The sequence below is a fragment of the Danio rerio genome, chromosome 17, assembly GCF_049306965.1.
Source record: "Danio rerio strain Tuebingen ecotype United States chromosome 17, GRCz12tu, whole genome shotgun sequence".
NCBI classification, from domain to species: domain Eukaryota; kingdom Metazoa; phylum Chordata; class Actinopteri; order Cypriniformes; family Danionidae; genus Danio; species Danio rerio.
In genome coordinates, this window is record NC_133192.1 from 8130001 (window position 1) to 8155994 (window position 25994).

The 25994-nt window shown below is 38.1% G+C and overlaps 1 protein-coding gene across 11 annotated transcripts in view; it reads right to left on the reverse strand.

Moving 5' to 3' along the window:
• Window positions 1–25994, reverse strand: part of sash1b (SAM and SH3 domain containing 1b) — a 233385-nt gene that overhangs the window by 3822 nt on the left and 203569 nt on the right. For 9 of the 11 annotated variants that reach the window (XM_073928136.1, XM_073928135.1, XM_073928134.1 and 6 more), the window contains 10 exons: window positions 25673–25805; window positions 24720–25075; window positions 22972–23046; window positions 22729–22872; window positions 19734–19866; window positions 19457–19626; window positions 15876–16085; window positions 12513–12663; window positions 10849–10971; window positions 669–1405 (listed from right to left, as the gene is read on the reverse strand). In XM_073928136.1, coding sequence (XP_073784237.1) covers window positions 669–1405; window positions 10849–10971; window positions 12513–12663; window positions 15876–16085; window positions 19457–19626; window positions 19734–19866; window positions 22729–22872; window positions 22972–23046; window positions 24720–25075; window positions 25673–25805 — 2232 coding nt within the window. Of the gene's footprint in view, window positions 1–668; window positions 1406–5341; window positions 6262–7027; window positions 7706–8770; window positions 10972–12512; window positions 12664–15875; window positions 16086–19456; window positions 19627–19733; window positions 19867–22728; window positions 22873–22971; window positions 23047–24719; window positions 25076–25672; window positions 25806–25994 lie in introns of those variants that run through there. The other 2 variants (XR_012393223.1, XR_012393224.1) reach the window with 2 other exon arrangements.

Genomic DNA, 25994 nt, shown 5'->3' on the forward strand with positions numbered 1-25994 from the left:
AATTACAATTACAAGTTAATATTTATATTCTTTTGAGATATATTTATATTTGTATGTATGATGTATAAAAATGTTTAAAGTTTTTATTTAAAAAGTCCCAGCAGGCACACAACGTCATAAGACGTTAATATCAGGTTAGATTTAGGACATGATGTCGGGTAAACAAAATTCAATAGCCAGCGTCTAAGGACAACGTTATTTTAATGTTCAATAACGACGTCAAATGATGTTGATATTTGGTTGATTTTTGTGTTGGAAAGTGACCAAAATCCAGTGTTGAGCCAACATCTTAAACCAACGTCCTATTGATGTCAAATTTTATTCATCAGGTATGGCAACCAAAATACAAAGTCTGATGTGCACACAGCATCAAGCTGTAACATCATTAGATGTTGATATGTGGTTGATTTTAGGTTTTCAAAATGTCTGATGTTGGACGCTGATGTTAGCCAGAAGTTGGTTTCTGACGTCAACCCGATTTTCTTTACCACCCAAAGTGTGACATCTCCACAATGTTGGGGTACAATGTCCATCTCATATCTTGTTGATGTCCTGTGACTCCTGGGACTGAACAATTGAGATTTTTGGGCTAAAAGACAGACCCCAGTATTTTTAATATACACCATAATGCAAGCTAAAAAAAACAACATCCAAAACAACAGAGTTACCTTGTCAGAGTATGGCTCTTCTGTGAGGTCGATGCCATCAGAGCACAATTTTTCCTCCACTAAAATCTCCAGACTGGCCATTTTCTCAGACTGCACCCTCTTCACAGGTCTATAAATGAGTGATTTGGAGATCTTGGTAACGTCCAGACTGGAGTTTGATCTGGATGTGCTTGTAGAAACCAGCTTCATCCCTATGCTCTTCAATAACGGCGTCGAAAGAGGTTTCGGAGGAACTGGAGGTTTGTTTTGCGCTGCGTTTGGAGGAAAATCATCAACAGGAACCTCTTCATACTCAACCACAGAAACACTGGACTCAATGTTGGTGAAGACCTCTTCAGACTTGAGAGGATCCTCACATGGGTTTTCCTCAATCCGCTCAGGCTGTATTTCAGCAGCAGGTCTGATGTTCTCAAAGCTCCGCGGACGCTTATGTTGGGGAGTTTGGTTCAGATGAAGCTCCTCCACTGAGAAGTAGGGCTTTATTATCGGTGTTTGAGTGGAGAGATGATCCAGAGCTCCACAACTGCGGCTCAGTGGTGTTCCTCGAAACATCAAGCAGCTCATTTCCAGATGAAGAGACTTCACTGAGTCTGTCTGCTGCGGGACGTCCCGTTGGGTTTGTGGGACAGATCTGCTGGAATGGCAGAGGGGTGGGATGGGGAACTCAGGGGAGGACAGATGACTGGATTCAAAGCCTGAAGACGACCTGCTTAAATGGGTCGCCTTTCTGCCTTTGCCTACAAGAAGATTCATGTGAAGAACATGTGATTTATTATTGTTCAACAACAGACAGTCAAAAATATAAAGAGTCTTATTTGACCTTGGACTACAAAACCAGTCATTTGTCTTATATTATCCTACTCTGAGATGTATGTATGCATCACTTGAATAAATCAATCAATCAATAAGCTTTTTATTAATCAATGATTTGTTATGATAGGATAATATTATAGGCCTCAAATGACTCTTGTCAACTAGCTTCTTGATTGTCTTGGCACGAATGGCTTTTAGTTTTTTAAGTTTTAACGTAAAAACAGAAGTAATGATTTTTGAAGGTACTGTTGGGACTCGTCTTTTCAATTTGAGTTTGTTAGCTCAGCATATTAAGCCTACAGTCACAAATTTAGGGGTGAAATTTGACTTAGATTTTAAATTTGACAATCAGATTAGAGCCGTGGTTAAATCTAGCTCTTTTAAAATTAAGAAAACTAGCAAAAATAAAGCAATATACAGTTGAAGTCAGAATTATTAGCCCCCCTTTTAATTCTTTGTTCTTTTTTAAATGTTTCCCAAATGATGTTTAACAGAGCAAGGAAATTTCCACAGTATGTCTGATAATATTTTTTCTTCCGATGAAAGTCTTATTAGCTTTATTTTGGCAAGAATAAAATCAGTTTTTAATTTTTTAAAAGCCATTTTAAGGTCAACATTATAAGCACTTTAAGGTATTTATTTTTTGATAGTCTACAGAAGAAACCATCGTTATACAATAACTTGCCTAATTACCCTATTCTGCCAAGTTAACCTACATAATTAACCTAGTTAAGCCTTTAAATGTCAGTTTAAGCTGTATAGAAGTGTCTTGAAAAATATCTAGTCAAATATTATGTGCTGTCATCATGGCAAAGATAAAATAAATCAGTTATTAAAAATGAGTTTTTAAAACTATTATGCTTAGAAATGTATTAAAGAAATCTCTCCGTTGAACAGAAATTGGTGGGAAAAAACAACAAGGGGGCTAATAATTCAAGAGGGCTAATAATTCTGACTTCAACTGTATATGCAAAACAACAGTTCGAGACAGTAATCCATGCTTTTGTGACCACTCGGTTAGATTACTGTAATGCACTGTATGTAGGGAGTAGCCGGTTAGCTATTGCCCATTTGTTAGTACTTGCAAATATGACCACATTTCCTCTGTGTTAGCTGCGCTTTATTGCTTGCCAGTTCATTTTAAAATACAGTTTAAGATAGGGATGTCCAGATCTGATCATGCAGTTTCAGAATCGATCGGAATCAGACATTACCTCCTCATCAGGACTCGAGTATATATGTATCTAGACTTCACACAGAAACAGCAACATGTGCAGCATGACATCACTTTGTTGCAGAAACTCTATTGGTTAAATGCTGGCAAAGTATAACACTGAAGCAGCTTAAAGCAGGAAGCGCGAGTCTGTCTGCGGTCTGGAGGTTTTATAAAGTTGATGACAACAACATTGCCATAACAAACTTGCAGAGTATTTTAAGTTGAGGTGCTATTTGTTTTTATATTAGAGTTTTTTTTATATTTAATGTTGCACTAAAGTCTAAAATTTAAGAATTGATGTTATTTATTACTTGATTGTTCAAGCTACCTCACAGAAGTGCCACCATTTTAAACAGCGAAATCGAGGCGGAGGTGGGAAGAAACCCGGAAGTATCACCTGAGTCACACAGGAATGTTGTGTACCTGGTTGTATATCTTATCAGCGAAGAGAAAGTGACACAAATGTATCATTTCACCACCTTCCGAGTGACCCGAAGGTCAGTTCTGAATGAATAGTCAAAATATAAATGGATATTGGAGCTCATTTTCAGCTAAGTTAAAGGAAATGGCACTAGCTAGCTAATGTTTTATTTCCCAAACACACGTTTAAGTTGGCATTTGTCAAACCCAAGTTAATTTATGGATTCTTTCACTATATTAGACCTGTCATGATACTGAATTTCAGTACTGAAATAAAATAAAAAAATGTCCATCCCCCGCTAACATTAAAGGCACTGTTGATGGCATTCTTAAACAGCACTGATTTGCCATGGTGTTCACATGCTCAACAGAAATGACTGTGATTGGCCGTGAATGCCATCAGTTCACCGCACTTCACCACTCTTTACTGAGCACAAACACAGACGGGTGATCCGCTGATGACTCGACTGATCTTCACAGCTGTAAACGCTCCAATGTGTATCTGTGTTTGCACTCGGTGAAGAGCGGTGAGCTGATGACCTTCACAGCCAATCACAGTCATTTCTGTTGAGCACTGAATGGTATGGATATTCAGAGGTATTCATGAGCGGGCTCAGTGGCGCTTAAATGTTAGTGGGAAATGTACGTTTTTAAAAGTTCAGTACCAGGACAACACTATTACAGACAACACGAGCGTGTGCTACAGAGGACTGCATCGTTTTATCACTCACTGGGTTACATAGACTGAAGCAGGGAAGCATCGTCAATGTGTTTACCTGCTGCCAAGAACTGAAGCCTAGGAGGACACTTGGACGTATTACTCTGAAAGAGATTGTGATGTTGTTTGATGCCTAATATGCTTTTAATTGTTTAAATTAAACTGAACTGAATAATATTAAAGTGATGTTTACACCATGTCTGCATTTTGAAATCACAGCAACAGCTGGAGGTTTGTAGTACACAGCATATTGCTGCAATGTTTACATATTTCCAGGTCTCTTCCCACCGCAGCCTCGCTTTCGTGTTTTAAAATGGCGGCCGCGTGAAATAAGCATATGTCAGTGTGGCTTTTGGGGCTGCACGCGCCAGCTGTCCTCTGTTACACACTACACTACAATATGCAGTGGCCTTCTTTAAAAATACTTGTAAATAATAGACTTTAGTATGGTTCAAAACCTTTACTATAAATTACTATTGCATTTTAGTTATATTACTGGTGTGTGGGACGGTGCAGTGCTTTGAAACAGGAGAAATGTATGTGGTCGACGCCTAATCTCTCGCTACACACTTTATTAATCCACGAGGGTGTTTAAACCTTTGAATCAAAATTTGAAGCAATCACGTGTGGGTATAAGCGAAAAAGAAGCTTCGGACGTCAATGATCACGTGATAATGGCAAAACGATTCAAGCTCCGGTACACTGCTTCACTGCGAGATGTATTGTTTTATTAATACATGCTTCGAAGGCTCGGAGCATCATTAGTAGTTAATGTGGTTTGTATGTAGTTCACCAGCAATCTACAGTCCCAAGAACGCAGGTGATTGTTACACCTAGAGAGTGTGTGTTAAATTTCAGCTCAAAATACCACACAGATAATGTTTTATAACTCTTTGAAACTGACCCTTTTAGGCTTTGATACTAATTGTGATGACTTGGTGACTGTCGCTTTAAATTCAAATGAGATTGTGCTCTTTTCAGAAGAAGGCGGAGCTACAAAGTGTCAGCATATTGTCAGATTCAAAAACAAGACTAATGTCCTATGCTAATTAGGGATAGATGGTCACTAATGGGCGGGGCTTTCCCGCTCTGATGACACGTACAAAGGGAGAATGTCACTTAAAGTGTTCCCGCAGACTGTTTTTATCAAGTGTGACTATAAATAATACATTTTTACCATTAGAAGCTGGTTATATTCACAGCCTGTTGCCACACAACTGCATTTACACCCCTTATAAAAGTGATTTTTGCATAATAGCTCCCCTATTTAACAATATTTCAATCAGTATTTCACAACATTAATGTACTTTTGATTGAATAAGCGCAGTGTTGGTGAGTAAACACTTAAAACACTTAACTGACTGACCCCAAACGTATTGACTATTGATGGATGGTAGACTTCAGCATGCAAAGAGAAACGCTGACAGAGATGAAATCTACAGCTTGAGTGTGAACAGAGAAAGTTCTGGATGGAAATGGAGCAGAGAGGAAATAAAGCAGGCGGTTGAGATGAGTAGATCAGTTTTATTCTGTCGCCTCTCCTTCAGACAGAGCTCAAGCACTTTCAGTCAGAAGAGATTTTCAGGCCATCCACATACATGGACACTGTAGGAGTTTTTAACCACAGCTGTTGATAAAAATACATGTAGGATATTTGTGGATGAGTCTCGCAAAAACCTGCCAGGAACATGTCCAGGTCGGGCATAGATCCAAAATCAAAGAGAGAAGTACTGTCTCAGAACTGTCATCGGTAAGTGTACACAAATGAATTGAAATTGTAAATGCGACATGTCAGTATTACCAGATTTTGTTTTGACTGTTTTCATTCATTCATTTCTGTGTGGAGTTTACATGATCTCCCTGTGTGGTGCGGGTTGGTGCAGAAGACATTCACTATAGGTGAATTGGGCAAGCTAAATTGGCCTGAGTGTGCGGGTGTTTCCCAGTAGTGGGTTACGGCTGAAAGGGAATCCGCAGCATAAAACATGCTGGAATAGTTGGCCTTCACTCATTTTCATTCATTCATTTTCCTTCAGATTAGTCCCTTATTTATCAGAGGTCACCACAGCGAAATGAACCACCAACTATTCCAGTATATGTTTTATGCAATTTTATATGACCTGGGTGTCACAGTGGCGCCGTGGGTAACACGATTGCCTCACAGCAAGAAAGTTGCTGGTTCGAGCCCCGGCTGGGCCAGTTGGCGTTTCTGTGTGAAGTTTGCATGTTCTCCCTGTGTTGGTGTGGGTTTCCTCCGGGTGATCCGGTTTGCCCCACAAGTCCAAATACATGCGCTATAGGCGAATTAGGTAAGCTAAACTGGCCAGAGAGTTTGGGTGTTTCCCAGTACTAGGTTAGGGCTGAAAGGGAATTCACAGCATAAAACATGCTGGAATAGTTTATGGTTCATTCCACTGTGGTGACCCCTGATAACTTTGTGACTTCATTGATTTTTATTCATTAATTTTCCTTTGGCTTAGTCCCTTATTTATCAGAGGTCACCACCGGAATGAACCACCAACTATTCTAGTATATGCTTTATGCAATTTTATATGACCTGGGTGTCACGGTGGCACAGTGGGTAGTACAATTGCCTCACAGCAAGAAGTTCGCTGGTTTGAACCCCAACTTGGGCAGTTGGCATTTCTGTGTGGAGTTTGCATGTTCTCCCCGTGTTGGTGAGGGTTTCCTCCAGGTTCTCTGGTTTCTCCCACAGTCCAAAGACATTCACTATAGGTGAATTGGGTAAGCTAAATTGGCCAGAGTAAGTGAGTGTTTCCCAGTACTGGGTTACAGCTGGAAGGGCATTTCATTCATTCATTTCTGTGTGGAGTTTACATGATCTCCCTGTGTGGTGCGGGTTGGTGCAGAAGACATTCACTATAGGTGAATTGGGCAAGCTAAATTGGCCTGAGTGTGCGGGTGTTTCCCAGTAGTGGGTTACGGCTGAAAGGGAATCCGCAGCATAAAACATGCTGGAATAGTTGGCCTTCACTCATTTTCATTCATTCATTTTCCTTCAGATTAGTCCCTTATTTATCAGAGGTCACCACAGCGAAATGAACCACCAACTATTCCAGTATATGTTTTATGCAATTTTATATGACCTGGGTGTCACAGTGGCGCCGTGGGTAACACGATTGCCTCACAGCAAGAAAGTTGCTGGTTCGAGCCCCGGCTGGGCCAGTTGGCGTTTCTGTGTGGAGTTTGCATGTTCTCCCTTTGTTGGTGTGGGTTTCCTCCGGGTGATCCGGTTTGCCCCACAAGTCCAAATACACACGCTATAGGTGAATTAGGTAAGCTAAATTGTCATTAGTGTATGTATGTGAATGCAAGGGTGTTTCCCAGTGTTGGGTTGCAGCTGGAAGGGCATCCGCTGCATAAAACATGTGCTGGATAAGCTGGCGGTTCATTCCGCTGTGGCGACCCCAGATTAATAAAGGAACTAAGCCAAAAAGAAAATGAATGAATGAATAAATTTATGACCTGGACATGTTCTTACGAGACTCACCTTTAAAAACTGCATTTAGAAAGACATTACACTGTCACTTCATGATTGTATCTCTACCAGTGAAACGAGATGTATGTTTTTTTTTTGCTGTATTTTAAATAAATCTACTTTAGTCTCACATGTTTGCATATCACAAATGATTTTTAGGCACATCTAAAGATATTGTGCAACATTATATGGTTTGTTTTTTTACTAGAAAAATATACACACACAAACATCTCGCAAGCACAAGCAAAAAAAATAAAAAATAAAATAAAAAATCAAGACATCATCAAGTCTTCACAACATTCACAAGATCCCACATAAAAAAAAAATACATTAGTAATGTATAGTCAACACTACAGTGTTTTTGAGCCATACTATAGTAAAGTACCAATGACTGTAAAAAATATGGACGACGCGACAGCCCTTTTTCCCATTGAACGCCTTGAGGGCAAAACGCCTGCTTGACGGGCACAAACTGTCGCAAAAGACTGCTGAAATTGGAGCCAGACATGCGCAGAAGGATTGTCTGATGAAGCCAGAGGAGGAGCCGCGAAAATGAGCAGAGTCGAGCTTCCAATCATACGCTTTATGCAAAATCAACTACGCCCCCCGAACTTCTCAGCATGCGTTTGCTGTCATATCAACACAAATGGATGTAGTAACGTTAACAAATATGAGGGTTTTATATATTCAATCGCGCCAGCTCCGGGCCACAGCGCATAACTTACTCGCGGCGTCACGGGCTGATTCCGGCTCGCATGCGGCAGCGCCGGCTCGCTCGGCCACTGCATCTGGCTCGATTGACTCAGACTGGAATCGGCCAGTGAGTCCAGGCATCCGGAGTAGGTCCAGCAGAGGTAACATTAGTCAGTCTGAGCTCTAAGAGATAAGTCTCCGGCAGGTGAGAATCTAGCCGGAACTGTGTTTTGCTATCTGGGTGGCTAGGCGTGTATCAGCAAACTAATAAAGCCCGAAAAAAGCCCTGAATTTAGCGAATAAACAGTGTTCCACCAGGATCATGTATGTCAGAAACTATAGTTTACTGCTGAACTCATTTTATCATGGTAAAATAACACAGAAATCGAATAATAATATTTCAGTCTACTTCAGTCTCCTGCCGAAGCTCAGACGCCGCGCTTTGAGAAACTGTCAATCACAGCTGTCAATCACGATGACACGCCCAGCATTAAATTACTGCTAAAAACAAACTGTTCACAAAAATGAAGATCTGCACCTATTTCAGCACAATAACCAGTGCCTTAATCGACCAGAACTATCTTTCGGGACATTTTATTGCAAGTGTAATATTTTTTTTTATTTGGGCTCAAGTCTCCTTCATTAACACGGAGGAGGCGGGCTTTATGACTTGTACTGCAGCCAGCCCCCAGGGGGCGATCTAACGGCCGAAACCTTCACTCAAACGTAGGCTTGCGGCACACTTGTAAAGTACCTAAATGAAACAGTTGTGGTAATACTATAGTTGCTATGGAAACACAATAATTGTGGGAATCGGTCTGTTGTGGTAAATTCTGTAGTTGCTATGGTAACAACCACATCAGTATTTGATCTGTAGTGGTAATTCTATAGCTGCTATGGAAACACAAAAACTGTAGAAATTGATATGCTGTGGTAATTCTATAGTTGCTATGGTAACACATCAACTGTTGTAATTGATCTGGTTGTAATTCTGTAGTTGCATTGGTAACAACAACTGTCATAATTGATTTGTAGAGGTAATTTTATAGTTGCTATGGTAACACAGCAACTGCAGAAATTATTCTGTTGTGGTATTTCTATAGTTGCTATGGTAACACATCAACTGTTGTTATTGATCTGATTGTAATTTTATAGTTGTTATGGTAACACAACAACTGTAGTAATTGATCTAGTCTGGTAATACTATAGTTGCTATGGTAACACAACAACTGTAGTAATTGATCTAGTGTGGTAATACTATAGTTGCTATGGTAACACAACAACTGTCGTAATTGATATAGTGTGGTAATACTATAGCTGCTTTGCTAACACAACAACTGTCGTAATTGATCTAGTGTGGTAATAATATAGTTGCTATGGTAACACAACAACTGTTGTAATTGATCTAGTGTGGTATTACTATAGTTGCTATGCTAACACAACAACTGTAGTAATTGGTCTAGTGTGGTAATACTATAGTTGCTATGGTAACACAACAACTGTCGTAATTGATCTGTTGTGATAGTTCTATAGTTGCCATGGTAAAACAACAACTTTAACAATTGATCAGTTGTGGTAATTCAACAGTTGCTATGGTAACAACAACAGCAGCATTTGATCTGTAGTGGTAATTCTATAGTTGTTACGGCAACACAACAACTGCAGTTACAAATCTTTTGTGGTAATTCTAAAGTTGCTATGGAAATACAATAATTGTGAGTATTGATCTGTTATGGTAATTCTGTAGTTGCTATGGTAACAACAATAGCAGTGTTTGATCTGTAGTGGTAATTCTATAGTTGCTATGGGAATAGTGTAGTGTAGTTATATAGTGTACATATCTGTTTTGATAATTCTATAGTAGCTATGGAAACACAACAACTGTAATAATTGATCTGTTGTGGTAATTCTATAGTTGCTATGGTAACACAAAAACTGCAGTAACTGATCTGTTGTGGTAGTTCTATAGTTGCTATGGAAACACAAAAATTGTGGAAATTGATCTGTTGTGGTAATTCTATAGTTGCTATGGAAACAGCAGCAGTAATTGATCTGTTATGGTAATTCTATAGTTGCTATGGAAACACAAAAATAGTGGAAATTGATCTGTTGTGGCAATCCTATAGTTGCTATGGCAACACAACAACTGTAGTAACTGGTCTGTAGTGGGTAATTCTTTAGTTGCTATGGTAACAACTGTAGTAACTGATCTGTTGTGGTGATTCTATAGTTGCAATGGAAACACAACAACTGCATTATTATGAACAAATATCCCACTACTGTAGTTTTCTACAACACCTTTCTACTACAGTATGCTGAAGCATTCATTAACAAAGAGTTGTGAATACTATGACATGTACAGTATAACGCACTCTACTATAGTATGGTTCAAAAGCACTACAGCCTTTACAATAGATTACTGTAATATATTTTGATGTGAAATGAGCAGGTTTTGACTAGTGTTATCTGAACCCGAAGCAAATAAACATATTTACGTGATCAGAAATTCAAGCTGTAAACGGTGAAAACTATTGATTCAGGACTTGTCACTCTTTTGGTTCAACACAAAAATTGTCAAAAAAAAAAATTTCTGCAAAACCACGGTGAAAGCTGCTGGGTTGTCGAATGTAAATGAGCTGAAGTGAAATCTCAGAGTAGAGTCAGATGGAGCTGATGGTCCACTGAATGCTGAGAATGAGAGCAGACGATTGGTCCTCAGCAGAGAGAGAGAAGAATGAAAGCAGAAGACTGGACTCATGCAGAGGTCAGAGACAGCAGGACAGGAGGCTGGAGAGTCACAGATGAGGAAGGCTGTCATTACCGTTCTCAAGGTTTTCATTGCTCTCGTAGCAGCCTGAATCTCGAGGAGAGTCTGCCGGCGGGACACTGCTCTCCGACATTAGCTTCTCCTGGGAGGATTCCTCACGCTCGGGGTCACTGTTACCTGCACAAACACATACACACAACAGCTTTCACTTACACTGCATTCTGAGTGCTTTCTTAAAAGATAACGATGATTGCTTTACTAGGAGGATGTTGCATGTGTTATTTTAGCATTTATATGTATCCAACTATAATTGCAAAATGCTGCAAAAGAATCCAATTGATGACAAATCAAATCATGTTTATATTTTAATTATATGTAATATACACAAATTGGCCACTTTATTAGGCACACCTTCCTAGTACCGGGTTATACTTTTGCCTTCAGAACTGCCTTAATCCTTCGTGGCATAGATTCAACAAGGTACTAAAAATATTACTCTGAGATTTTGGTCCATATTGGCATGATAGCATCATGCAGTTACCGCACATTTGTCGGCTGTACATCCATGAAGCGAATCTCCCATTCCACCACATCCCAAAGGTGCTCTATTGGATTAAGTTCTGGCGACTGCAGAGATCATTTAAGTACAGTTACATTGTCGAAAGTGGAACCCGGTGTGGTCTTCTGCTGTTGTAGCCCATCTGCCTCAAGGTTGGACCTGTTGTGTGTTCAGAGATGCTCTTCTGCAGACTTCGGTTGTAACAAGTGCTTATTTGAGTTGCTGTTGCCTTTCTATCAGCTTGAACCAGTCTGGCCATTCTCCTCTGACCTCTGGTATCAACAAGACATTTGTGCCCACAGATCTGCCGCTCACTGGATATTTTCTCTATTTCGTACCATTCTCTGTAAACCCTAAAGATGGTTGTGCGTGAAAATCCCAGTAAATCAGGAGTTTCTGAAATACTCAGAACAGCCATGCCACGTTCAAAGTCACTTAAATCACCTTTCTTCTCCATTCTGATGTTTGGTTTGAACTGCAGCAGATCGTCTTGACCATGTCTACATGCGTATATGCATTGAGTTGCTAATTGGCTGAATAGAAATTTGAGTAAACGAGCAGTTGGACAGGTGTACCTAATAAAAGGGCCAGTGAGTGTATTTTTGTTGAGGTGTGACAATGGACCATCTGAAATAAACGTTTTCTCTTTGTGTCTTAGTATATATCTTTTAGTATTATTGTTGTATATTTATTTATGTTTATATATTATTTATTAATAACATAATAAAACTTGTTAAGGAGCATTTTTGTGATTTTACCTCCTTTACAGTCATTTTTCTGTGTAATTTGAAATGAAATTGTGTAAAGATGTATTTAAATTATATATAAATTTGTAACCCACCGGTCCTACTGCACCCAACCTGGTCTGAACTGGGATCGAACCTGTGATTCTTTGTATGGAAGTGAGTTGCTCTAACAAAGTGGCTAAAGACCATGGCCTGCAGCATCTATTACTAGAGCACCTTTAGAGGTCAGAGGAGTGAGGTCTACCTGCATAGCACTTCACTAGGTGTCCTCTGTTACATATGTTGTTGTATGTATGTATGTATGTATGTATATATATAGAACTATAGTTTCAGGGGTTTAAGAGTCACCTGACCTTCTGAAATAATTTTAATGAGTTGCTTGAGAAACCTGTGTGTATGTGTGTGTGCCTTACTGTCACACTCCTGCAGGAGCTCTACAGCGGTCAGCAGCACAGCTCTGTGTTGAGGGTCGCTGATGTTCAGCTCATCCAGATCTTCCTCCTCCAGCAGCTTGAACGTGTCCAGATCCTCATAGCCGTTAAACAGAAACGTCGGCATGTGCTCCTGCAGACCATCAACATCTTTTAGCATCAACTTTAACTTTAGTATAGTCATTTTGCTCAATAAAATAATGCAAACCACGGTGGTTAAAAGAGCTTAACTTGCTGCAATTTAAGAAAACACGTGATTACAAAAAACGCCAGCGAATTTAAAAAAAGATCATTAGTTTGACAGCACACATGCTGCAAATCCTCACAACGCATACACATTTTTAAATAACGTACTGCATTTTCTCACAACGCAAACAATTAACGAAAACGCGCTGCATTTTCTTACAACACTTTCAAATAGTATGGAACACAACTGAAATGTTTCAAGGGGGACCCTAAAACGTGACGGTCACACTTTACAATAACATTTCATTAGTTAATACTATTTTATGCATTTAATAACATGAATGAATAATAAATGATTCTTGCCACTGTCTTGCTTGGTTTGGGTCTTGTGGAGCTGCGCATCGATGGATTTGCTCTTCAGTGTTTGGACTTTCAGCAGTGAAAATTAAACCACACTGAACTGAACTTCTGAAAACTGGATTCACAGTTTCAATCTACTAGAACAGGGGTGCTCAACCCTGTTCCTGGAGATCTGCTTTTCTGGAGAGTTCAGCTCCAGCCCTAATCAAACACACCTGAAACAACTAATTAAGAACTGAACAGCACTTGATAATTAAAGGCAGGTGTGTTTGTTGTGGGTGTAACCCCGCCGGTCCTACGCCACCCAACCCGATCCGAGCTGGTATCGAACCGGCGACCTTCCGCATGGGAGTCGGTTGCTCTACCAAGGAGGCTAAAGCCTGATTTATACTTCTGCGTCAAACGCCGGCGTATGCTACGGCGCTGACGCATAGCCCTTCGCCGTGGCCATCGCCGTCACTGACGTGCACCTCTCAAAAATTGTAACTACACGTCGCAACGAAGCGTAACGTAAGCTCTGTGATTGGTCGGCTTGGTAGCGCTGACGAGTCTGGGTGGGACCGAGAGCCGCGCGAATGGCGCGAGCGATTGTTTACAAGTGTGGAGTCCCGCGAAGGAGCTCCGGATGCAAAGTTTTGTTTTGTGTTTACCTCATAGTTTAAGTTGTTGCACGTCCGCCGTTTCCTGCCTCAAAATGAGCGAGTTTGAGCCACTTGTACATCCCGGAAGTGTTCAGGAAAAGCAAAAAAGCAGAGAAGAAACTCGACAAAGAGGAACATTTACACATCACTGCCAACTAGCGTTTCGGAAGTGTTAATGCACACCGACGGAGACAGCGCACAGAAGCATAAATGCACAGCCACGCGCGTTGCATGCGCCGTGGGTTACGCCGGTCACCTGACGCAGAAGTATAAATCAGGCTTAAAGACCATGGCCTCTAGCATCTGTCGCTAGAGCACCTTTAGAGGTCAGAGGAGTGAGGTTTACCTGCACAGCACACACTAGCTGGCCTCCGTTACATGGGCTGCAACTGAAATCTGCAGGAAGGTAGATCTCCAGGAACAGGGTTGGTCACCCCTGTACTAGAACTTCTATGTTATGCTGCTTTAACACAATCTACATTGTAAAAGCGCTATAGAAATAAACATCAACTGAATTGAATAGTTCAACATTTACTAATGCATTCTTAAAATCAATGCTGTTACCTAGTTAATGCGCCGTGAGTTAACATGAACTAACAATGAAAAAACATTAACAAAGATTAATAAATACTGTAATAAATACAGTGACTGTTTGTTCATGTTACACATTACATTAACATTTACTAAAGGAAGCTTACTGTGAAGTTTTACCAAGTAAGAATTAAATTAAGTGAGGTTTCACAAACTAATTTCGAGAGGAGCACGTAATATGATTGACCGCAGCTGGTCTCTCATCTACAATCATTAGTTAGCCAATCAGATTAATCCAAACTCACTATAAGTAGCCTAGTTAAAAATTACTCCCTTATCTTAGTTTTCTGAAGAAACCGCCCATCCACCCCATCTCCCCCCTTCTTCCTTCACCACGGGGAGCTCTCGAGAACTACCTGATCTCGTACTCTCCTTACATGCTCTATCGAGCAGGCGGGAGCCCTGGGCTAAGTTATCTCCGAGCTCAAGGTTCTCTCCTGGGACAGCATGCCAGACCTGCTAATAGCATCAAGCCATATCTAAATGTGAACTCTTGAAAAAAATATATATAAATAAGTAAATGAAAAAAATTTAAACGAAGGATAAAAAAGATCATAAAAAAAAGACACATTTTGTTTGATCAATTTAGATAATGCCTTTACTAATGTTAATAAATGAGACTGCATGGTGTTATAAAATACTACAACAATAGTGTGTATGCAGCTGAAATCAAAACTAATTATCCTGCTGTACATTTTCTTTTTTTACATATTTACTAAATGATGTTTAACAGAGCAAGGAATTTCTCACAGTATTTCCTATAATATTTTTTCTTCTGGAGAAAGTCTTATTTGTTTTATTTCGGCTAGAATAAAAGCAGTTTTTAATTTTTTAAACACCATTTTAAGGCCAATATTATTAGCCTGCTTAGTTCAATAGTCTACAGAATAAACCACTTTTATACAATGACTTGCCTTATTACCATGGCCAGACGGAATCTGTGGACGTTTTTTGCTATTTCTGCGGAGAATTTTGGTAAAAATTTGCGGATTTCTGCAGAATTATTTTGGGAGTATCCAGCGGAGTATCATAACTTAAACCTTAATATATTAAATAAAAAGTAATAAATTACTGAATAAAAACTAAATAAATTTAGATTTACTCATTTACTCAAGTTAAAAAACAGAGTTAATAATGGGCTAAAAATCTGCAGAAATCTGAGAAATTCTGCAGAAAATCTGCGGAAATTCTGTGGAATTCTGCGCGTGCAGATTCCATGTGGGCCTACTTATTACCCTAACCTGCCTAGTTATACTAGTTAAGCCTTTAAATGTCACTTTAAGCTGTAATGAAGTGTCTTGAAAAATATCTAGTCAAATATTATTTACTGTCATCATGGCAAAGATCAAAAAAATCAGTTATTAGAAATGAGTTATTAAAACTATCATGTTTAGAAATGTGATGACAAAATCCTCTTTTCATCAAGCAGAAATTGGGGGAAAAATACAGGAGGGCTAATAATTCTGACTTCAACCCATAAATAATAGTGCAAGCTACAGAATCTCAAGTCCTTCAGAAAGTGTTTTGTGATGAACTGAATGTGCGGTTGTTGAGTCTTTGTCATTACTTTGAGGCTGATGCGCTCCAGCAGCTCCTCCACAGAGGTGGGTTTTGGAGGGCGGCTCTTCCTCCTCTTCTTCACGCTGCGCTTGGGCTTCTCCTCTTCCTCGTTCAGGACGTCCACATAGATGAATTTAAACGTTCCCACCTTGTTGTTCAGCAGCCCCATCCACGTGCCCATCGGCGGCTTACTGATGATGGCGATCACTTCTCCTCTCTAATAGATAAACACATACAAACACAGAAACACACATGCGCATTAGACACAGAGCAGCAGAGTGGTCAGAAGTATTGGCACCCTAGATAAATATTAGCGACAAAAGGTGTGAAAAGAAATAAGTATTGTTAATCCCTTATATCTTTCAGAAACTGTTTTTATCTGTATATTCTTGGCCTGATTAGGGTCTCTCTATATATTGTTGTACATAATTAAATCATTTTGCTATCTCAGATGTCTGTCTGAAATCAATCTTGAGGTGCTTTTATGCACAAATGCTGCCTCTAGAGTGCAAAATAAAATATTTTTGTAATGTAATGTGTTTATATAGCGCATTTATTGTGTATGGCCATAAACCCAAAGTGCTTCACAATCATGAGAGGGGGTCTCTCCACACCACCACCAGTGTGCAGCATCCACTTGAAGTTGTGACAGCAGCAACAGGACAACAGTGCCAGTGCGCTTAACACACACCAGCTATAATTGGAGTGGAGAGATAGTGATAGAGCCAATTAGGTGGATGAGGAGGATTGGGAGGCCATGAAAGTTAAGGGCAGATGGAGACACTTTGGCCTCTACTCTTTAGAAGAAGTGCCATGGGATTTTTAATGAACACAGAGAGTCAGGGCCTTGGTTTAAAATCTCATCCGAAAGACGGCACCCACTGACAGTATAGTGTCCCCTTCACTTTACAAGGGCATTAGGACTCACACAAAACACAGGTTGAGCACCCCCTGCTGGCCTCACTAACGCCACTTCCAACAGCAACCTAGTTTTCCCATGTGGTCTCCCATCCAGGTATTGACCAGGCTCAAACCTGCTTAGCTTCAGTGAGTAACCGGTCTTGAGCTGCAGGGTGTTGGGTGGCTGTGGCTAGTTTTCTCCAATACACAGTGGGCAAAATTAAAGGCACCGTTTTTTTCAATACAATAAAAGATGATGGGTCATATAAACCCAATATGGACAAACTTTTTAGCATTTAGTATCATTTTTGTAAAATAAAATTTAAATGGCATTTTTAAGTCATCTGTTGTGTTTTTACCATATTTGATCCAGCATTTTGGAGTGTTATTTTTCTGCTACTCCGTTTGTCCAGAAAACAGCTCTGCCTGATGAGGTTGGAGGAAAGAGTTTACGAAATATTTGTCCACACAGAACCCCTCCAGATCTCTCAGGTTCTCTTTTATGGGGTTACATTTTTATGGGGTTACACGATTCACAATCTTTTTACGTGCTCAGAATTGTTAACAAATGAGCAACAAGCCATTTTTCACAATCAAAACACGACCTTTTGCACACAGAATTGTTAACGTGCATGCAACAAACCATTTTACGCACTTATAACAAGATCTTTGAAAATAAACTGAAATCTTTATTAAACTCTCTCTTTATCAGTTAATAAACTTTTTCAAGCCTGAAAAAAGGCCTGTAGCCAGTTTATTAAAAAGGGTGGCTATTTTGTTTCTGAAAACCTGAACCTTTTTGCATTTATTTGCCTGATTTTCTATAAATATTGCATTTTAGTGACATTTTAAGAACTATTTTTTGCTGGATTATCTTGTCGGATGTAATCATAACCACACTTTTTGATGTAACAAAAATATTTCCTACTATTTTTATATTCTGTTAAATTGTGAACCATACTAATTAAAGTGTGCATTATATATTATAATAACAAACTGACTAGAACATTTAACTTTCCTTAGTCAGAATTTGGTAATTTGAATAATAAGAAAAATTCAAAAATAATAATAATAATAATCTAACTTTTGAACTTTCGAACCACCCAAACCCCCCTTAGCTACAAACAAGGCCTAAAACGTTATAATTTGTATGAAAAGAGGATTAATTGTTACTATATATATATATATATATATATATATATATATATATATATATATATATATATATATATATATATATGAGAGGACGAGTGAATCAAACAATATATATTTATATTTATACACACACACACACACATATATATTTATTGTTTGATTCACTCGTCCCCATATATATATATATATATATATATATATATATATATATATGAGCAATATCACACGAGTAGCAGTGTGATATGGCTGTATATCGGCACTGGTGGGAGGCGTGCATTGCCTTAGTGCCCCCACCAGTGCCGATATACAGCCATATCACACTGCTACTCGTGTGATATTGCGTTTATACAACAGTTTGATGGCATATTTATGTATATAAAAACTAAATCAAACATGGAGAGTCTCAAAAACCCTTTTGAATGAGGAACTACTTTCTTCTGCCTTGGATTCAAATCATAAGCTGACAGTTAAACAGCTGTTAAAACAGTTAAAAGCATCTTTTAAACTTTAGATCTGTAGTGTCTGCTTTTTGCTTGGTGTATGTGGGCGGAGTAATACACAAAGGGTAAAGAGGCTGTAAGAGTTATGATATTGCAGAATATTGCACGGCTATCAGCCAGTCAGATTCGAGAACCAGACAGAACTGTTGTATATATATATATATATATATATATATATATATATATATATATATATATATATATATATATATATATATATATATATATATATATATATATATATATATATATATATATACAAACACACATACACACACACACACACACACACACACTGCTATTATTTATTTAACTGCTATTAAAATATAGCAAACCTACGCCCTTGTGTGCAACTAGCCATTTTTGCTCCATAACAGAATTTTTTTGTCTAAGAAGTTTTTGCTGACACGTGTAACAAACCATTTTGTGCACTCCAATCATGATCTTTTGCACACAGAATCGTTAACATGCAGGCAACAAGCCATTTTCACATGTAAAACATAAACGTCTCCACACAGAATTGTTAATTCAGGTCTAATAAACTATTTTGTGCACTAAAAACATGATTTTTTTTGCACACAGAATTGTTAACATGGGTGTAACAAAACATTTTGCGCACAGAAAACATGAGATTTTGCATGCAGAACTGTTAATGTGGGTGCAAGAAGCCATTTTGCACACTCAAAACATGATATCTTGAGCTGAATTGTTAACAAGGGTGTAACAAACATGATCTATTGCATATACAATTGTTAACGTGTGCAACAAGCCATTTAACACATTCAAAACATGATGTATTGCACACATAATTGCAGGATGAATCTAACCCCATCGTCATAAGTCATTCAGATGACTTAACCTAACTTATCTTTTGATGAATGTTTTGGATCACTTCCATTATAAGACCTGCCACTTTCTATTAACAATATCTTACTGTGTACACGTCTCAAAACTATAGTCTTTGCTTTTCCTCATCACGATGGCTGAATAACAGAATTTGTCTACAGTGTTGATGCTGGATGTTGCGTGTCACCTTGAGTTTGAGTGAGTCTGTGTCATATGGGCTCGGGGTGAAGTCTGTGTGAACGAGCGCTCGACCACAGAACGGTCCTCTGTACGGCAGCTCGTCTTCATCTCCATCCTCTGACTTCACACTCTCTCTGTTACTGGCAGAGGAGTCTGTGGTGCTGACCGTCTGACCACCTGACCAAAACAAATCAAAAAACATTTTAAACAGAGTAAATTGGCAAGTAATAGAAGTAACACACACACACACACACATACATAAAAACACAAACACACACACTTACTCATGGAGCTCTGTCCGCTGAGGGAGCTCCTCAAACTCTCCACTGATCCTCCAGCCTTCAGCTTGGGTTTCTCCAGAGAGTCTGTGTCTGTGTGAGGAGACTGAGGGCTGCTGGGAGCTCTGCTGGGGCTCGACTGAAACACACACATGCACGTCAACACAGCTGACAACAGAGGGCGCAAGACACCTATAAATCAAGACTGCATTCTAGTAAAGAGATCCAGTTCTGTCATCATTTACTCCAAAACATAAAAGAAGATATTTTGAAGAATGTTGCCACTGGTAGACATTGAATTACATTTTTTTCTACTGTGTTTAAGCGTTACCGACTTCAAATATTCTACAAAACATGTTTTATTATCAAAGTTCATTGTAATAACAGCACAATTAATAATCAACCAGCTCTGTATATATAGAGGCTGCATTTGATTGGTCAAAATCTTTTCTAGTGAGATCACAATAATGATATTTTTCACCCTTATTTCCCTTTTATTCATTCATTCATTCATTCATTTTCTTTTCAGCTTAGTCCCTTTATTAACCAGGGGTCCCCACAGCGGAATGAACCGCCAACTTACCCTGCATATGTTTCATGCAGCGGGTGCCCTTCCTGGTGCAACCCAACACTGGGAAACACCCAGACACTCTAGCACATACCCACATAAACTGCGGCCAATTTAGCTTATTTAATTCACTTATATAGCGCATGTGTTTGGACTGTGGGAGACAGCCTTGCAAACATGGGGAGAACATGCAAACTCCACACAGAAACGCCAACTGACCCAGCAGGGGCTCGAACCAGCGACCTTCTTGCTGTAAAGCCATTGTGCTACCCACTATGCCCCAGTGCTGCCCCTATTTCCCTTTTATCTAAGCTTAAAAGGGTCATGAAAGAGCAAAACACTTCTTTTTGTGATGTTGACAGTTGTATATTAGTCCCACGCTGCTATAAACACTATTAGGACACATATATTTTACAATAAAGTGAAAACTGGTTGTTTTTGCATTATTTCAAGCAAATTCGTTCTTCTGGTTTGAAACGAATTTTTGAAGCTGCGTGACGACAATTAGATCCTTGTGTATATTCCAGCATGAAGACTGCCTGTCTGTACCTGCGAGTGCATCGTGACGTTTGTGTGTGTGCAGCACTATTCATGAGAAACACTTGGTTCAAACCAATCAGCGCGCTCTATTGTGTATGAGGTACAACATTAATATGCCTGATAGCTGCATTCATGATAGCATGATAGTGTTTAGACGGCAGAGAGACGCCACGTTGTGTTGCCAAAACAAGCGGATAAACAAGAACTGTTTGGAGATACGGGTCGTCAGTGTTGCGTTTATAAATGTGCAGGAATGAAAGTTTTGTTTTCATTTCCCCGCTATGAGAGCACAGCTGGACTCACGTGTGGATTACAGTGCACGTGACACAAATACGTTTGTAAGGAACATTTTTACCCAAGAGCTCTTCGCTTCTTTTAAAAAAGATGCAATTCCAGTTAGTGTTGATTGTCTTGTCTCTACAAATTTGAGAAGTAAGCGATCAGTGGTCTTTGTTTGTTTATTCAGAGGCAAAGTTAGATCGTATCGTCAGCAGTACTCTTTCAGTTTTTAAAGGGATACCTTAGTCAAAATGATTTCTAAGTTACTAAAGTTTACAGTGCGTTAAATTCACTACAATATTATGGACTGAAAAATCTGCTGTAAATGCTGCTCTCCGAGTATAAACATGTAAACACTTTAATTAAACTATTACCCTCATGTAGGATTTTCACCCTATTTTGTGACAGGATAGTCGAAACACGGCTTTCTGACACTACCTACCGAGCGCATCTAAGTTACAGAAAAATGCAGAGGGTTTTTTTTTTCTCATACGCCATGCGGTATTAAACATTCCATTAAAACTACACTCTTCCTGCAGTTCCTTGCACCCAATATCTTGTTTGTCATGGGGGGCATGCAAAAAATGTTCCTGAATGAAAGTGAAAGTGCCGAACTGCAGTTAAAGTCGACAAATTAATTATTTGGCAAATAATTCTATTACTAATGTCCATGTAAAGACAGTCACTGTCATTCTCATCTGCGTCTTTGTTTTATGCAAAACTCTTTCCCTCCCCTGACACTCCCAGCTAAACAGAGCTAGACTCGCCCACTATCCTGACTTATTTCTAACTAGAGATGTGAAAACACACTGCTGAGACAGGGGGGTTTCGTGGCCCTTTAAATCACACTTACTATGTATATAGTATATATAAAGCTTACTATGCAACTTCAGTGTCAGTTGCATTGATGAGGTCCAAACAAGCGGCAACCAGCTAGGTCTCGTTTACATCACTTCAGCTCAGCTGATTCTGGCTGATTAGCCTCTGAACTCAGCATATACATCGTATTTGGTTTGTTTCATGTGGCTTCACACAGTCGATTGCCACAAACGAGTCACAGGTAATGAGGTATTAAGTGTTTTTTCTCAAAGAAAACCCAAAAGCGAAATGCTAGCAGGTGTCTGTACCTCCACTCATGCCCCGCCTCTTTGCCCTTTTTCGGTAACCCTGCAATGATGCGTGAACAAAATGGTGATTGATGGCCACACCTACTTGTAGCTTAATTTGTGCTCTTCAAAAACCTATGGGTGACATCACGGATACTACGTCCATATCTTTCACAATATATACTGTATTATATTACATATTACTCAATAATATTCATGACTATTTCAAATATATAAAAACCTGAGCTTTTCATTATTGGGGTAATTCCTGTGGTTAAAAATGAGCAGATAAAACTGGAGTATTTTTGCATTTATCTAAGTCATATTCCGACTATGTAGATATGTAGACCATTAAGGCACCATTAAGAAGGCTTTATGTCTTTTGCTTTGTAGATTAAAAATGGCAGATACTTTTAACATGCAGTAGCTAATCTTGATGTGGGGATTGAAAACTGCTTATAAATGCTCCTTGCATTAAAAAACGATGGTCATCATTCTGTATAATCACCTGCTCTGATAGAGAGGAGCTGTATTTCTTGGATATGCGTTTCCTCATGGTCTCTTTCACAGATTTCACCTTCTTGCCCAGAGAGATACGGGACGGTGTTGGAGATCTGGATGAATCTCTCAGGCTGATTTCACTGTTTTCATTCTGCAGGACACACAGGACAGTATGAACACGGTCACATTTATCTCTGATTATAAAGAATGATGTGAAAGAAGTATATTTTCCAGATAAATCTGCACTCACTGTTGGGTCGGAGCTGCTGCTGCTCATGTACACTGATCGGCTTGTCAGATCAAACCCTCCAAAACTACAAGTTCTCTGCGACACACAGAACAAAGGTGGTTAGGCACAAATATTTAAAGTTTTGCCATTTTGAAGCTTGAAAGCATGGAAACAACCCATAATATTAAATAATACAATATGCATTAAATGTTTGAATTTTTGGAAAACATGAAAAATAAATTAAATTAAATAAAAATTGTAGTTTGTGTCATTTTGGAGCTTGACATCACTCTGGGACTAAAAGAAATACTAATATATAAAATAAAATAATTTATATAAATAAATACATAATATAAATAAATAAACATAAATAAACAGAAAGTAATAAATAAAACAACAAATAAGATAACATAAAAACAATATGAGCTTACAGCTGATAAATTACACAGGAAATAATAATGAGGAAAAACTATTTATTTATTTATTTTTATTCATTTTTAATATTTATTTATTTATATTTTATTTTTATTAATTTTTTTAAAATAATCTATTATAAAATAAACATGAAATCAAATCCTAAGAAAAAATTAAATGAGTTCAAAGAACAAAAGAAGAAAAGAAAACAATAACATATAAAATAATAAACTGGCAAAGAATAATAATAATATATAAATAAAATCGATAAATACATAAAATGAATGTATAAAATAAATGAATAAAGAAATAAATAAGGAAATAAATAAATAAATAAATAAATATTTTGTAGTTTGTGTCATTTTGGAGCTTGACATAACCCCAGAATAGGCAAGAATATACATAAATATAGAAATAGAATATATAATTAAACAAATAAACAAAACAAAACAAAAAGCAAGACAAAAAAATTAAATAAGGAAAAAAACAAAACAAAACATAAAGCAAAAAAAACAAAAAAAAAACAAACAAAAAAAAACAAACAAACAAACAAAAACAAAACAAACAAAAAAAACAACAAAACAAAATAAACAAAAAACAAAACAAAATAAAACAAAACAAAAAGCAAGACAAAACAAAATAAAAAACAAAACAAAACAAAACAAAACAAAACTTAACAAAAAACTACAAAACAAAACAAAAAATAACAAAACAAAACAAAACAAACAAAAAGCAAAACAAACAAAAATCAAAACAAAACAAAAAGCAAAACTAAACTAAACTAAACAAAAAAAACAACAACAACAAAAAACAACAAAAAAGAAAAACAAAACAAAAGTCACCTATTGTAATTTTTGAGCTTGATATTTTGTAACATGGGAAATAAAATAAATAAATAGAAATAAAAAAATAAAAAGAAATAGGAAATAAACATAAATATATAAAAAATGAATTACACTTTTTTGAAGCTAAACAAAACAAAACAAAAAATGACTTTTTTGTCATTTTTGTGTCACTCAGGGAAATAATAATATAGATATAATATATAAAAATAAAATAAAATAATTTTATATTATTTTTGTATTAACATACAAAAATTTCAAATTAAATAATTAAATAAAAGTAAATAAAATTAAAAAATAAAATAAAATAAAATATTATCATGATAAAATCGCATTTTTAAAGTTTTTGTCATTTGAGAACTTGACATCAGCACTGGGACAAAGTGCTTAATTCAACTTAACAAAACTTTGCAACTTTTTTTTGGTCATTTTTAAGCTCAGTGTCACTCCGAACTAAATAAACCAAATAAAACAAACAGTACTAAAGTTAATAATAATGGTACTATTACTCACTCCATGGTAGTTGGCTGGGTTGAGTGCTCTCCTCATCTCCCCATCGGTCACTGAGCGGGACATCCTGGGCTCCAGCTCCCCGTCTGCCTCAGAGAAAGAAGATCCACTCCCGCCATCCAGCTCAGAGCCCTGTCCCGTGGGCCCCGCCGGCGCCTCCAGACCCTGAGCGCTGCAGGATTTACTGAAGGCCCTGAAGAGCCGCTGGCCGCTGCTGCTGGTGTCCAGACTGCTGGAAGAGGGAGACGTGCTCAGACTGTCCAGAGAGAGCTGCTCCTGGACCCCCGCTTCACGTTTGTGAACACCCGAATACAGAGAGACACCCTCGCCTGACGGAGATGCCTCCAAACTCAACATATCTGAAAAATCAACAGTCTGATTACAGCTCTTGCACAGATATCATAATACCTTCATTCATTCATTTTCCTTTGACTAGTCCATTTATTCATCAGGGGTCGCCACATCGAAATGAATCGCCAACTTATCCAGCATACTGTATGGTTTACACAGCGGATGCCCTTCCAGCTGCAACCCAGTACTGGGAAACATCCATACACACTCATTCACACGCCAACATTGGGAGAACATGCAAACTTTACAAAGAAATGCCAACTGACCCAGCTAGGATTTGAACCAGCGACCTTCTTGCTGTGAGGCAACAGTGCTAACCACTGAGCCACCATGTCACCCTATTATAATAATAATAAAGCCCTTTTAAAATATAGTAAACTCAACAAAAAAAAAAGACTTTCGCTGCTTGTTTAAACTACTTATTTATAAAGATTCTTAAACAATTAAATTAAAAGAATCATATTCCAACCTGTATTTTCTGGTTGTGTTCAAATAAAGAGTGTAAGAAATGATCATGCATGGTCATTACACCATTATTAAAACCATGAATGTAATTAGAACTGTAAATGTGTAATGGTGTTATAAAATATTGAACTATTTCTTACCTTTTGAGCCATGTTTTTTAGCTTCGTCAATTCTGATGAGCTTCTTTCTGACGCGTCGGGTTGAATTGACCAGTTTGTGAAGTCGCCGGAAAGTGACGGACTCTTCCAGCTCATCCTCTGACTGTTCTCTTGACTGTACAGGATTAAACACAGAGCAAAATAAAATGTTTAGAATTAAATTTAAAGCGTTTAAAATGAAATAATTACAAAATAAAAGATTTCAGGAGATCGTCTACTACTGGTAAACACATGCTTAGAAATAAAATAATATGCAGCGTATATAACTAAAACAGCAACAACTAAATCTTGATTTTAAAATATA